The sequence below is a fragment of the Oncorhynchus nerka genome, linkage group LG13 (genome assembly GCF_034236695.1).
Source record: "Oncorhynchus nerka isolate Pitt River linkage group LG13, Oner_Uvic_2.0, whole genome shotgun sequence".
Lineage (NCBI taxonomy): Eukaryota > Metazoa > Chordata > Actinopteri > Salmoniformes > Salmonidae > Oncorhynchus > Oncorhynchus nerka.
The window spans coordinates 36,436,657-36,452,611 of NC_088408.1; the positions used below are offsets into that span (position 1 = coordinate 36,436,657).

Below are 15,955 nucleotides of genomic sequence, written 5' to 3' on the forward strand. Positions count from 1 at the left end.
CATGTCAAAGCAAAAATTAAGCCAGAGACCTGAATATAGCTGTGCAGCGACACTCCCCATCCAACCTGAAAGAGCTTGAGAGGATCTGCAGAGAAAAATGGGAGAAACTCCCCACATCCATGTGTGCCAAGCTTGTAGCGTCATAACAAGAAGACTCGAGGTTGTAATCTCTGCTAAAAGGTGCTTCAACAAAGTACTGAGTAAAGGGTCTGAATACTTATGTAAATGTGATATTTCAGTTCTTTATGTTAAATACATTTGTAACAAAATGTGGGAAAAGTCGAGGGGTCTGAACATTTTCCAAATGCACTGTATGTAAGATCCCACAGTTGAAAGTGCATATCAGAGCAAAAACCAAGCCATGAGGTCGAAGGAATTGTCCGTAGAGCTCCGAGACAGGATTGTGTCGAGGCACAGATCTGGGGAAGGGTACCAAAAAATGTGTGCAGCATTGAAGGTCCCCAAAAACACAGTGGCCTCCATGGATTTCACATGACTGGGCAGGGGTGCAGCCATGGTTGGGCCTGGGAGAGCATAGCCTGCCCACCCACTTCAGAGCCAGGGCCACCCACTGGGGAGCCAGGCCCAGCCTATCAGGATGGCTTATGGTAGTGTAATTAACATTCAATTCTCTGGCAAACGCTGGTGGACATTCCTGCAGTCAGCATGCAAATTGCATGCTCCCTCAAAACTTGAGACATCTGAGGCATTGTGTTGGGTGACATTTTATTGTCCCCAACACAAGGTGCACCTATGTAATGATCATGCTGTTTGATCAGTTCTTGATATGCCACACCTGTCAGGTGGATGGGTTATCTTGGCAAAGGAGAAATGCTCACTAACAGGGGTGTAAAAAAAATGTGTGCAAAATTTGAGACAAATAAGCTTTTTGTGCATATGGAACATTTCTGGGATCTTTTATTTCAGCTCATGAAACATGGGACCAACACTTTACATGTTGCGTTCATATTTTTGTTCAGTTTAGTACATCTGTAGAATACGTAGGATGGAATGGTATATGTACAGCAATAGTTAAATAGGACAGGCCTTGACTAGAATACAGTATATACATATGAAGTGGGTTTGTAAACATTAAAGTGACCAGTGTTCCATGACATTGAGAGCGATGTGGTTTAGCATAATGCTGTGATGCAGTGCATGCACGTATTTCACCTAGATTTGGATGACTTTTTCCAAATTTAGATGGACTTCACAGAATTAGATGGACTTCACAGAAGAGATGGACTTCACAGAATTAGATGGACTTCACAGAATTAGATGGACTTCACAGAAGAGATGCCAAAGAAGTTAAGGCAATGCCTTGTAACCGGCTCCACACCGCTTTACAATGAAATGAGTTGCTCTTCCAAGTGGATGACCACAGATCAATGAGATTAATTAGTGGAAGTGTTTTGCTGCAAACAGACCAACTCTTTATTCCAGAATGACTGGACATATTTCAAACCACATTTACCCGACCTTATGTTGACTTGCAAGCTTGAGCTGGGCGATATGGACAAAAATCCATATAGCGATAAATCGCCTAAATTGATGACATAACTATAAATAGAACAATATATTTATAACATTAATATGCTCCACAGTTTTTATTTTATTATCTTTTAAACTACTACTACTAGTTTGATGGTTGTAGCCATCAAGTTATCCAGGCTGCATCACATCCAGCCGTGATTGGGAGTCCCATAGGGCGGCGCACAATTTGCCCAGCGTCGTCTGGGTTTGGCCGGGGTAGGCCGTCACTGTAAATAAGAATTTGTTCTTAACTGACTCGCCTAGTTTAAATTTAAAAAATCAATTGTCACATTAACAATCACCCATATTAGCAAACGTATTTCATTTCAAACTTCACATTTCTCTAGTACGGGCTACTTATCGTACTGAACAATGTCAGCAAAATGTCGATAATTGAGGGTTTATTGTCCCAGCTTTACTGCAAGATATGTGTTCCATGGAAATGGCATGGGGCTGTAAAAGTGTTTTGCTTGAATAGACCACCTATTCATTATAGAATGTCTAGAGGGTTTCTTTCAAACCACATTAATCCAATGCTGATACAGTATGTAAACATATTTCCAATGGAAATGGCAGAGTTGAAAAATAAGTCTTAATTTCAAATATCACAAATGAATACACAGTAATAACATGTATTGAACACTTTATACTTTGGGGAGGCAGGGTAGCCTAGTGGTTAGAGTGTTCATATCCCCTAGCTGACAAGGTACAAATCTGTCGTTCTGCCCCTGAACAGGCAGTTAACCCACTGTTCCTAGGCCGTCATTGAAAATAAGAATTTGTTCTTAATTGACTTGCCTAGTTAAATAAAGGTACAATTAAAATACCTGTATGTACAGGTATAAAGTATTTAATCATAATATTTAAGCCTCTAGATTCATATTTAAGCTGTAGATTTATGACTAGATGGGAAATGCAAAAAACATTGAAATGTAAACCTTGATTTTGCTGTATTGTAGTATGCTGTAGTGTAGTATTATGCTGTAGTGTAGAATTGTATAGGGTGAAATGGTGTGAAGTTGGCATTAGGCTTTGGAGCTGACGCAGCAGGTTTCCATTGATACTTGTAATAGACACTGAACACCCGGCCGAGGTCATTCACTGCAGACTGCAGAGGGAGTGGCCTAAAAACCCATTGTTACAATCTCACCAGGAAGCCCCTTCCAGCTTGGGTCTGAGTGTGTGTGTGTGTTAAAGAAAGAGGAGAGGGAGGATGGATGGATGGATGGAGGGGGATGGAGGGGGAGGGTGGGTGGATAGTGAGAGCATCTTGCCCAGACCCTCTTAAAATGCTTCCATCTGGCTGTCGTTGTGCCGATGAGTGTCGCAGTCCCTTGGCAGGCAGGGCCACATTCCCATGTCCCTGGTCCTGTACCTGATCCAGGATGAGCCAGGGGGAATGGGGGCTGCTGCCTGCCTGCCTTCCTTCCTCTGTGGAGGGAGAGGTGGCCCTTGAAATGAGCGTTATGGTCCAAAACCCTGTGGTAGATTGTGGGAGGGAGGCTGAGTGTGGGTACAGTTAACTGTGGAAGTGTGAGTCATGACTAGAACAGCATGGTGACCCTTTCAACCCTGAATCTAGTCTTGTCTTTTGTCACCAGGGGACGGGACACTGAGAGTGTGGGATGTGAAGACAGGGAGGTGCAGGCTGGCCATCCCAGCCCACAAGGCAGAGATCCTCAGCTGTGACTGGTGCAAATACGATCAGGTACCAAGGTACTTTACTACAGTACAGCCCCCCCACTGTTAAAACCTCAACCCAAAACATTTAATTTGACGCTTGGAAGCAGGAGTTTATGAAGTGGACCTAAAGACATTTAGGTTTAAAATGCCAACGCTTCAACCATGAATAAAACCCATCCTGGAATTGAGAACAGAGATACTGTACAATCACCTCTGCCATATACTAGCCTCACTGTCGTTGTTATGAATGATGTTGCATATTTATATGTGAGAAGACCTCTATAGGTTGTAAAAGGTCTTCAGCATTTCTTGCCATAAAGATGAATATGAATCTCCCCTAATTATAATTACAGTTAATAACATGCCTGTGTTAGTACAGTATGTACGTTTGGGATACTTGTTTAACCCACTCTGTCTGGGCTGTCCTCAGAATGTGATAGTAACCGGAGCAGTGGACTGTAGCCTGTGTGTGTGGGACTTACGGAATGTCCGGCAGCCTCTGTCACGCCTACGAGGCCATTCCTACGCCATACGAAGAGTAAAGGTAATGAAGCATTCCTTCTCACCCATACACCATACTAGGGCTGGGCGGTAAACCGTATCTTACTATATACCGTTGTTGATGCACGGACCGGTTTGGATTTTTAATTGACCTTACATAACGGTATTTCAATATTTGGTTTGTTAGTTTCAAGTTTTAATGTCACATGCACAAGTACAGTGAAATGCCTTTCTTTCAAACTCAATACCCAACAATGGGATAATCAATAACAATGTATTACTTGAAAAAAAGAAATAAGAATAGGAAATATGAAATACACAAAGTTATTAAGTAAGCAAGCATACTATATACAGGAAATGTTGAAAAAGTCAGATCCAATACCATATTTACATGTGCAGGGATACTGGAGTGATGGAGGTAGATATGTATAGGGGTAAGGTGACCTGGCGACAAGATTTAATCCTAGTAAAAATGTCCTGTCCTAGGTCAGTTAGGATCACCACTTTATTTTAAGAATGTGAAATGTCAGAATAATAGAGAGAATGATTTATTTCAGCTTTTATTTCTTTCATCACATTCCCAGTGGGTCAGAAGTTTACATACACTCAATTAGTATTTGGTAGCATTGCCTTTAAATTGTTTAACTTGGGTCAAACGTTTTGTTTTGCCTTCAACAAGCTTCCCACAATAAGTTAGGTGAATTTTGGCCCATTCCTCCTGACAGAGCTGGGGTAACTGAGTCAGTTTTGTAGGCCTCCTTGCTCACACACGCTTTTTCAGTTCTGCCCACACATCTTATAGGATTGAGGTCAGGGCTTTGTGATGGCCACTCCAATACCTTGACTTTGTTGTCCTTAAGCCATTTTGCCACAACTTTGGAAGTATGCTTGGGGTCATTGTCCATTTGGAAGACCCATTTGCAACCGAGCTTCAACTTCTTGACTGATCACTTGAGATGTTGCTTCAATATATCCACATAATTTTCCTACCTCGTGATGCCATCTATTTTATGAAGTGCACCAGTCCCTCCTGCAGCAAAGCACCCCCACAACATGATGCTGCCACCCCCGTGCTTCACGGTTGGAATGGGGTTCTTCGGCTTGCAAGCCTCCCCCTTTTTCCTCTTAAGATAACGAAGGTCATTATGGCCAAACAGTTCTATTTTTGTTTCATCAGACCAGAGGACATTTCTCAAAAAAGTATTTTCTTTGTCCCCATGTGCAATTGCAAAGCGTAGTCTGGCTTTTTAATGGTGGTTTTGGAGCAGTCGCTTCTTCCATGCTGAGCGACCTTTCAGGTTATGTCGATATAGGACTCGTTTTACTGTGGATATAGATACTTTTGTACCCATTTCCTCCAGCATCTTCACACGGTCCTTTGCTGCTGTTCTGGGATTGATTTGCACTTTTCACACCAAAGAACATTCATCTCTAGGAGACAGAACACGTCTCCTTCCTGAGTGGTATGACTGCTACGTGGTGCCATGGTGTTTATACTTGCGTACTATTGTTTGTACAGATGAACGTGGTACCTTCAGGCGTTTGGAAAATGCTCCCAAGGATGAACAAGACTTGTGGAGGTCTACAATTTTTTTCTTTTGATTTTCCCATGATGTCAAGCAAAGAGGCACTGAGTTTGAATATAGGCCTTGGTGAAATAATCTGTCTGTAAACAATTGTTGGAAAAATGTATTGTGTCATGCACAAAGTAGATGTCTTAACCGACTTGCCAAAACTATAGTTTGCTAACAAGCTTTTCCCCACAGGGTTTTTGTGGGTAGGTGATTTCTGTTTAGTGTTTTTCACCTTTCGGGACTGTTTTGGTTATTCCCTTTGTTATTTTTGTATTTAGTGTTCAGTGTCAATAAACAAACATGAACTCGTACCACGCTGCACCTTGGTCCTCACCTTCTGCCACCAACAGCCGTTACAGAGTGTGTGTGTTGGAGTGACTGTGTGGGTGTGTAGGGCCATGTGAGTGTGCATAGAGACAGTGCAAACATTGAAATCAGTTGTATTGCTTTGGGATAGAAGCTGTTCAATAGAAGCTGTTCAAGCTCGGCCCCAGTGATTCACTGGGTTGTCCGCACAACCCTCTGTAGAGCCATGCGATCGTAGGCGGTGCTATTGCCCTACCAAGCAGTGATGCAGTCAGTCAATATGCTCTCAATGGTGCAGCTGTAGAACCTTTTAAGGATTTGAGGGCCCATGCCAAACTTTTTCAACCTTCTGAGGGGGAAGAGGAACTGTCACACCTTCTTCACAAATGTCTGTGTATGTTTGGACAAATTTGTACATCATTTTTTACCCCATTTTCCTCCCCAATTTTGTGGTATCCAATTGGTAGTTAGTCTTGTTCCATCGCTGCAACTCCCGTACGGACTTGGGAGAGGTGAAGGTCGAGACCCGTGCATCCTCCGAAACACGTCCCTGCCAAGCCACACTGCTTCTTGACACACTCGCTTAATCCGGAAGCCAGCCGCACCAATTTGACGGAGGAAACACCGTACAACTGGCAACACGAGTCACCGGCCCAACACAAGGAGTTGTTAGAGCGCGATGGGATAAGGACATCCCGGACGGCCAAACACTCCTCTAACCCGGACAATGCTGGGCCAATTGTGTGCCGCCTCATGTGTCTTCCAGTCGTGGCCTGCTACAACACAGCCCGGGATGGAACCCGGGTCTGCGATGCAGAGCCTTAGACCTCTGCGCCACTCGGGAGGCCATTGTTTGGCCCATTTTAAGTCTTTAGTGATTTGGGCATCAAGTTCCTCGGTGTGGACACCGAGGAACTTGATGCTGTTAAATGTATGAATGTAATAACTGAGTGATGAAACTCATAAAAAATGATGGCAATAGACTGTTCTTACCACCAGTAAGAGACCGCTAACAAGCTGCTAGCCGAATGTGCGCACAATGCACTTTTTTTGCCATGAATCTTGCTCGTGATGCAGTGCTGGTGCTGGTGCCAAAAGCACGGTAGAAATTGGCACAATGCTCCTGGTGATGAAGTAAGAAACTGCCATCGACTCCATTGAAAATACTTGGTCATAGATAGGTCGTTTGTTTAGCAACAAAACCGACGCGTGCGCAACTATGGGGCAAAACAGACAGGTTTGGCTTAGATTGTTAATAAATAAATAAAACTTTATTTTGTTTCCAAATGTTTATTGAAAACAAATACAGTTGCACAATTAGCACTTGTTGTCTCTCAAATACGTTGTTACAGTTGTTGATTACCTAGCTAGCAAACTTGAGCCATATAAGCATTGCCATGACATCAGTCAAAACACCTCAAAACAAGACATGGTATCAATAACAAGATAAAACTAGCTGAAACGAGCCACTTACGATTCCCCACATGGCTGTTTCTTGTCATTGTTGCTAGCTTACGATTCAGAATCGTAAACAAAGCATGGCTTCCGTCCCCATCAACGCATGCGCATCATTTTCGTGACATTGTCAGACAACTCGTCTATAGAGGACCATAATTATTATGATAAAGGAAAAGTGATTTTTTTCCGTTAAATAGAGGCATAGAAAGAAGAAACAGACGTGGTACGGTGTGGAAACGATAACACACGAGTGAAGGAAATGCAGAAATAGATAAATGCAAAAAAATTATTTGTGGTTGAAGTTTGATTGAACATTGTTTTACAATCAGAAGAGAGAACCACTTGAAACCACGTAGAATGTATTTGTTGCCACCCCAGGGTCACTCACTACTTATGAAGTATATTTAGAACAGATGAAATACCGTCATACCGTCAAAAATGAGATAAACGATATATTTTGGCCATATCATCCAGCCCTACACCATCCTCTCAGTTCCAAGAAAAGGCTTTTCCACTGTGTTAAATGATGTTAGCTAATTGCCAGCTGTTGGAAGCAGGAACCAGCTCAGCAATACTCGACAGCACAGCTTCCCTCCCTTACCTGCCTGCCTAGCAACCTGTTCTGGAAAGATGGTTCTGGTGTGATCAAAGCACTTAGCTGAATGGAGTTAACAAGCACAGTACAGTACGGTCTGATGGGATCCTTGGCAGCTTTGCAGTACACTGGCCCTGCTCACAGGTCCTGCTGTGGTGACAGCTATAGATTTTTTTTTCTCTCCTCCAAGATCTTTTTAATGGATTTTGAGAGAGAGGTGGTGGGTTGGATGCTTGGATGGGTTGGTCGACGGGCCCTAGCTACCATGTCCAGTCTAACAACCACCAATTAGTTAGATTAAACAGAATTGACTTCACCCAGCCCCCCGACAGACGGCCCAGCAGGTTTCTAGACCTCATTGGCCCCTCATCACATGATCCATGTGATTCTCACTCCTCTTAACAATGGGGAATCACCCTGCCACACACATTTAACATCACATAAGCAGCTGGAGCTAGCTACAACACCATCAGGAAGTCCAGTGTTTTCAGGACAGCTTTTTAGCATGCATGGGTAATCAATAGATGCAAGGTGTTCGTAGTGGACCTCATCTTGAGATTTCCAGTGTGTTTGTGAACCCTGCCATCAGGTATAGATTTTCTTAAGGCTGCAAGTCTATGTGATGTTACAAATACAGCATATCAGCAAAGTCTGCGAAGGACACTGAAAAGAGTGCTCAAAGTAAATGGAAAAGCGCTTGGCAAATCCCTTGTGCTTTTCCATATTGGAAAGGTAATATACTGTAGATACGAGCAGAGATTTGATTGCTTTCATTTAACAACATCAAAGCCCAAACTTGAAAGATGTGTAAAGGTAAAAGTGTTTTGTCATGGTTGTGTGTGTGGCTGGCACACACACACACAATTTCCCCCTCACCAGGGTGACCACCTGTCCCGGATTGTGTGGGACAGTTCCGCATTTTGGCCCTTTGACCCGCAACCAAACAATCATGTGTTGCATTTTATCAACAAATTAAAACACTAATTTACAAAGAAAGGCCGATTTGACCCTTGTTTCAGTCAGACTCCCCATTCATTTGATGAGAATTTACTTTCCAACCTGTTTCTTTTGCAGTCATGTTGCGCTTATGACAAGATATACACTCAGTGGTCAGTTTATTAGGTATACCTATCTAGTACCGGGTCAGACCCCCCTTTGCCTCTAGAACAGCCTGAATTCTTTGGGGCATGGAAACATTGCTCATTTTGTATCAAGGGACCTAACGTGTGCCAGGAAAACATTCTCCACACCATTACACCACCACCACCAGCCTGTACCATTGACACCAGGCTGGATGGGTCCATGGATTCATGCAGCTTACGCCAAATCCTGACTCTGCCATCAGCATGACGCAACAAGAACTGGGATTCGTCGGACCAGGCGGTGTCAGAGGAAGGCCCTAAAAGACTCCAGTCACCCTAGTCATAGACTGTTCCCTCTGCTACCGCACGGAACCAGCGGAACCAGAGTGCCAAGTCTACGTCCAAAAGACTTCTTAACAGCTTCTACCTGCAAGCCATAAGACTCCTGAACAGCTAATCAAATGGCTACCCAGACTATTTGCATTGCCCTCCTATTTTACGCTGCTGCTACTCTCTGTTTATTATCTATGGATAGTCACTTTAACTCTACCTACATGTACATGTTACCTCAATTACCTCGACTAACCGGTGCCCCCCCACATTGACTCTTTACCGGTACCACCTGTATATAGCCTCGCTACTGTTATTTTACTGCTGCTGTTTAGTTATTTGTTACTTGAATTTTTTATTTATCTATTTTTTGCTTAACCTGTTGCGACGAGCAATCCCGTATCCGGGATCCTATTTATAGCCTCAAGCTCATTATCATAACGCAACGTTAACTATTCATGAAAATCGCAAATGAAATGAAATAAATATATTTGCTCTCAAGCTTAGCCTTTTGTTAACAACACTGTCATCTCAGATTTTCAAAATATGCTTTTGAACCATAGCTAAACAAGCATTTGTGTAAGAGTATTGATAGCTAGCATAGCATTAAGCCTAGCATTCAGCATGCAACATTTTCACAAAAACAAGAAAAGCATTCAAATAAAATAATTTACCTTTGAAGAACTTCAGATGTTTTCAATGAGGAGACTCTCAGTTAGATAGCAAATATTCAGTTTTTCCAAAAAGATTATTTGTGTAGGAGAAATCACTCCGTTTTGTTCATCACGTTTGGCTACGAAAAAAACCTGTATCCAGGAGTGTAATTATAGCCGCAAGCTCATTAGCATAACGCAACGTTAACTATTCATGAAAATCGCAAATGAAATGAAATAAATATATTAGCTCTCAAGCTTAGCCTTTTGCAACATTTTCACAAAAACAAGAAAAGCATTCAAATAAAATCATTTACCTTTGAAGAACTTCAGATGTTTTCAATGAGGAGACTCTCAGTTAGATAGCAAATGTTCAGTTTTTCCAAAAAGATTATTTGTGTAGGACAAATTGCTCCGTTTTGTTCATCACGTTTGGGTAAGAAAAAAAAACGAAAATTAAGTCATTACAATGCGAACTTTTTTCCAAATTAACTCCATAATATCGACAGAAACATGGCAAACGTTGTTTAGAATCAATCCTCAAGGTGTTTTTCACATATCTATCGATGATCAATCATTCGTGGCAGTTGACTTTCTCCTCTGAAGAAAATGGAAACGCGCATGGAGCTGGAGATTACGCAATAATTTCGACGGAGGACACCGGGCGGACACCTGGTAAATGTAGTCTCTTATGGTCAATCTTCCAATGATATGCCTACAAATACGTCACAATGCTACAGACACCTTGGGGAAACGACAGAAAGTGCAGGCTCATTCCTGGCGCATTCACAGCCATATAAGGAGACATTGGAACACAGCGCATTCAAAATCTGGACCATTTCCTGTATGAAATTTCATCTTGGTTTCGCCTGTAGCATTAGTTCTGGGGCACTCACAGATAATATCTTTGCAGTTTTGGAAACGTCAGAGTTTTTTCTTTCCAAAGCTGTCAATTACATGCATAGTCGAGCATCTTTTCGTGACAAAATATCTTGTTTAAAACGGGAACGTTTTTTATCCCAAAATTAAGAGCGCCCCCTATCTCGAAGAAGTTAACACTTATTTTTCTTAACTGCATTGTTGGTAAGGGCTTGTAAGTAAGCATTTCACTGTTAGGTCTACACCTGTTATATTCGGTGCATGTAACAAATATAATTTATTTTTCCACTCCTCAATTGTCCAGTGTTGGTGATCGCCTGCCCACTGGAGCCACTTCTTCTTGTTTTTAGCTGATAGGAGTGGAACCCTGTGTGGTTGTCTGCTGCAAAGGAACGAGGCGTTGTGCTTTCCGAGATGCGGTTCTGCATGCAACTGTTGTACTGCGCTGTTATTTTCCTGTTTGTGACCTGCCTGTTAGCTTGCACAACTCTTGCCATTCTCCTTTGACCTCTCTCATCAACAAGCTGTTTTCGCCCACAGGACTGCCGCTGACTGGATGTTTTTTGTTTGTCGCACCATTCTCGGTAAACCCTAGACAGTCGTGCGTGAAAAGCCCAGGAGGCCGGACGTTTCTGAGATACTGGAAACAGCGGGCCTGGCACCGACGATCATTCCACGCTCAGGTCACTCGTTGGACCATTTCTAATGTTCAATGGAACAGTAACTGAATGCCACGATGCCCGTCTGCCTGCTTTGTGTAGCAAGCCACAGCCACGTTACTCACTGTCTGTAGGAACAAACCATTTTCATGAACGGTGTGATGCACCTAATAAACTGTATCATAAGGATGTGGTAAAATACTTCTCCAATCGTTGTTGAGATCTGATATTCTGCGCAGAGCAAGTCAAGACGTAGGCCAATGTCATATCGTCAGCCAATCACATTTGTCAAATCCTTTCGGGCAAAATTTCAGCTGAACTTGGAGAGGACAGTTACCTACTTACAAAAAGCATGCTCGTAACGAAGAGCTACAAAGGTAAGTAAATAGCTGTTTTAGACTGAAATATATAAGGTAGTTCAGCTAAACTTGTGAGGCTCTCCCTGCTCATTAGTTGCTCATTCAACACTTCATGTCGTTTTTAAACGTCTCCTTTCCTAACTGTTGTACATTCCCAGAGACCAACCAGAAATGTTTCCTTTGCCAAATATTCCCATATTTTCATAAAATCTTTCGTTTCTACACAACCAAATTTTGCGCACGGCAGTAGAGTAGGCTAATTGTCATTCGATCAGCTTGCTCAGTGCAGCGGGAGAGGGATTTTTGTTTGTGTATTTTTATTAATGTAGGCTACACTGTCCGGCGAATGTACTGCAAAATCATTCCGTTGTCCCGCATTTGGGTATTTTAAATGTGGTCACCCTATCCCTCAGCTGTTAATAAAGTTTAACAGTTTAAAGTTTATATCGTATTCTTGTGGCTTTTCCCACAGTTCTCTCCATTCAACCAGACCGTGTTGGCCTCCTGTTCCTATGATTTCACAGTCAGGTAAGACATTCTAATCATGACTCTGTCATTCTTGTTCAGCTTGTAATGCAAACTGAGCAATAATATCCCACTGTGCATGAACAATGTTTAAAGACAAACGCCATAAACAAGATTTCATTTGTGAAACCTTTACTAAAACCCATTGGAGTCAGTGAAGCGTGATCACTAGATGATACTGTTTCCTGGAAGAAGGGCAATCACCTTGAATTATTTAAAAGAATTGACCTCCAGGAACACTCGTGTTTGAGAGGTCTGTATAAAGATGTGTAAAATATACATGCAAGCAATGGAAATACCAACCTCAATCGTACTATGTTGAGTAGGGTCATAAAATCTGTAATTTCAAGGTAGACTGGTTTATTTTTATTTGGCAATGCGTATTCTCCATATCAGAGTTTGAATATGTGAGCCTAATTCCCAAACAATGCCGTCAGTCAAGGGTGTGTTGTTTAGTGTCATGCATCCACCAACATACCCCCCCCCCTCACATAATCAGAGCAGCGACAACATGACCCATAAATCACTTTTGTGTATGCTGTCGTCTTTTAGAATCATTCCTTGAGACAGAATTAAAAATCGTCCTATGCTATCCTGTACTGAGATCCTATTCTATTCCTCCAGTTTTTTCCAACCTTAGATCTATTTGAATAATGTTAATGATGCCTGTTGAGGTTGATGCAGGAAGTTGGGTTGTAGGTAATGTGTCTGTATCGGCCCTTTAAGATCTAGGTATCGCCGGTCCTCCAAAGAGAGGGAAGGTTGTAGTGATGGGGGAAAATAATTGATACAGTTACATATCGGGACATTTATTTTTGATGCTACGTCGTATTGTTTTGCACTAGTTGGCTGTACCTGCACCAAAACCAGTATATTTCCTTCATAGCTTGTTCTCCATCTTTAAAAAAAAAAAAAAAAAATGGAGCCAATTTGTTTTCAGCACTTTTATTTCCATGACTGATCAAATCTTGTTTTCTCATGGTTCTCTCTCGTCTCTCTGCAGCAGACATGGTGAGCAATGTGTTTGGAACGTCGAATGGCAATAAAATCACAGTATCGGATCACAATACGTATAGAATCGTGAGAATCACAATACATATCGTATCAGCACCTAAGTATCGTGAGGTCCCTGGCAATTCCCAGCGCTATTGTCTTGTATCTCTACAAGTTCTATTGTCACACACTGCATAGATGCAGTGAAATGTGTTGTTTTACAGGGACACCAATCGTAGTGTGACACCCTGGAGCAAAGTAGGGTTAAGTGCCTTCCTCAAGGGCATATCGACAGGCCATGTCGGCTCAGGTTTTCAAACCAGCAACCTTTCGGTTACTGGCCCAACGCTCTAACTGCTTGGCTACCTGGTGCTGTTTACAGTGCAGTGTGCAATGCAGTGCAGTGTTCAGTGGGCTGGTTGGCTGCTGAGGTTTGGACCAGTGCCAACCTGACTTTTATTGATCTGGCCTGGGGCAAGACTGCCTTGGTTAATTCAGGCAGATTACTGTGGTGGTGTATTTCATTAGAAACTATCGCTGACTACACAGAGACATTTTATGCGACACCAGGCTTCTTCAGGCCCCTCCAAGGCCAGCCTTATCTTGTTGTTTGAAGTCCGAAATCGAGTCAATTGCTTTCGTGTGAAAAAAATAAACACTCTTTTTTTAAATTCTATTCTTGGTGTTTGGATAAACACAGTTTTTCTCTGACTCTGTGGGGAACCTGGTCTCTTTGTTGACGACTTGGCTGCATCTGTCTGACAGAAAGTTATGCCATGTTATGCAAGTAACACACTTGCCACTGATCGGAATGAGTCATTTTTGGGAGGTTTTCTTCAGCATTGCCTTCACTGGATTACTGTCATACTATTTGCTGAAGGCCTACCTGAACTATCTATCTCTGTTCTAGCTGCTGTTCACTCTTCACTTCCCTTGACTTGGCTTTTTGTTTCCGATGTCATGTGAAAGTCAGTGGCTATGGGAAAGCCCCTCTCTGTATATTTTACAAGCCCTTGTCCCACACTGGTGCCTCTGTGCTCTTATAGGCCTAGACACACAGAGCAGGATCATGAGTCTCTCACAGAATTTCAGCCTCAAGACTTTTGAGAAGTGTAACTTGGTCAAAAAAAAGTTTGATTTTTACATTCTCCCATCTCAAGAGGTTATTTTTAAAAAAGTGCCTATTAAGTGCCAAATAAAGTAATAGTAACAGAGTTGACGATTTCTTCTGAAATCAGTCACAAATCCCCTTTTGACAGGGGGAATGGAAGCTTATTGTGTGCAAAGGGAAGTGGCAATTGAATGCAAGCTTCACAAAACAAATGTTTTAAGTTCCCTTAAATTTAAATTTAATTTAACTTGGCAAGTCAGTTAAGAACATATTCTTATTTACAATGACGGCCTAGGAACAGTGGGTTAACTCCCTTGTTCATTTGACCTTGTCAGCTCGGGGATTCCATCCAGCAACCTTTCGGTTACTGGCCCAACGCTCTTAACCACAAGGCTACCTGCCTCCCAATTGAGGGACGTAAATGAATCACTAATCACATAAAAATAAATAATAATCTTCAGAAATGACTTTGTCAAAGCAACAAAAAAACTAAGGCTATACAATGATGGAACTTGGAGACATTTTTGGATTTAAAATATTCCTAGAAGTGACACATGGTTGGGGGACATGTCAAAATGCAGAATTTTGGCACTTTACCAATATTTATTTATATTTATGATTTATATAATTTTCCATATGGTCTATATTAAAAGGCACTTCATTTAATATAACAGTCTTTTAAAATTCAATATTGGCGCACAATTTCTAGTTAAAATATCATAGGCACTGTTTTCATGTAACAACCCAATTATGTTGTGCTGGCCTGTACACATTTGGGAGAAATTAGCAGTTATCATTCAGGTTTATATATGATATTGGTTACTGAACGGATATTTAACCAGAATTGTCAGTGCAACTCAAGCCCACGTTAGCCTACAGAGCTAATAGCCTAACTCTATGTACATATGACTGGGTAAACTCATAGGTCAATACTGTTTTTGATGTGGAGCGTGTTTAGCCATGGGGTTGTGTCATATTACGTGAAGAAACCAGGTAATTATTTCTAGCACTGCACTGCATCGATCACCTATGCTTTAAAGGTAATCAACGGAAATGATTTTCCTTAGATCGTCATGGCACTGCTGAACAAAAGGTTTGTTTTCCTATGTACTGTCCATTCATTACAGGCATGGGACTGGGTAGAGGCGATTGCACCTGTTGTAAAATAGACCTCATCCCAGGCCTCTGTTTACTCACTCCAAGTTACGTTTGGGTGTCTTTAGAATTCTACCAGGTCCTGGTGTTTACATGAGATTAGGTGTCCTCTTTGATTCACAGCGCTAGGTGAGGTTGTGTTGCCATGGTGGGCTCTGTTCATTCAGGAGTGTTGGGACGGAAGGTAAACGATGCGCTGGCCGCTGCCACCTGTTATTGTAGGGCTAATTAGAGCAGGATATTGCCTCACCTCAATTAGCCGGAACGCTGGCTGGGTATTGTAGGAGGAACGAGAAGGAGAGCCATCTACAGTACCTGAGCTAGAGCGCGTCGCCACTGGGCCTGGATCTGACTGTTTGTTCCCACAGAAACGTACTGAGTGTGAGTTATGGAGATGAGTCCTACTGACACTACTCTTGAAGTGATTGGGGTGGTACACCTGCTCATCAAACATTTCATTCCAAAATCATGGGCATTAATATGGAGTTGGCCCCCTACCTGCTGCTATAACAGCCTCCACTCTACTGGGAAGGCTTTCCATTAGATGTTGGAACACTGC

At 42.2% G+C, this 15,955-nt stretch overlaps 1 protein-coding gene across 1 annotated transcript in view; it reads left to right on the plus strand.

Annotated features, from left to right (window-relative positions):
* Window positions 1-15,955, plus strand: part of pex7 (peroxisomal biogenesis factor 7) — a 30,328-nt gene that overhangs the window by 6,999 nt on the left and 7,374 nt on the right. Inside the window, exons 6-8 of the mRNA XM_029676871.2 lie at window positions 3,135-3,241; window positions 3,647-3,760; window positions 12,085-12,140. Of these exons, the coding sequence (XP_029532731.1) occupies window positions 3,135-3,241; window positions 3,647-3,760; window positions 12,085-12,140 (277 nt within the window). The remainder of the gene's footprint in view (window positions 1-3,134; window positions 3,242-3,646; window positions 3,761-12,084; window positions 12,141-15,955) is intronic.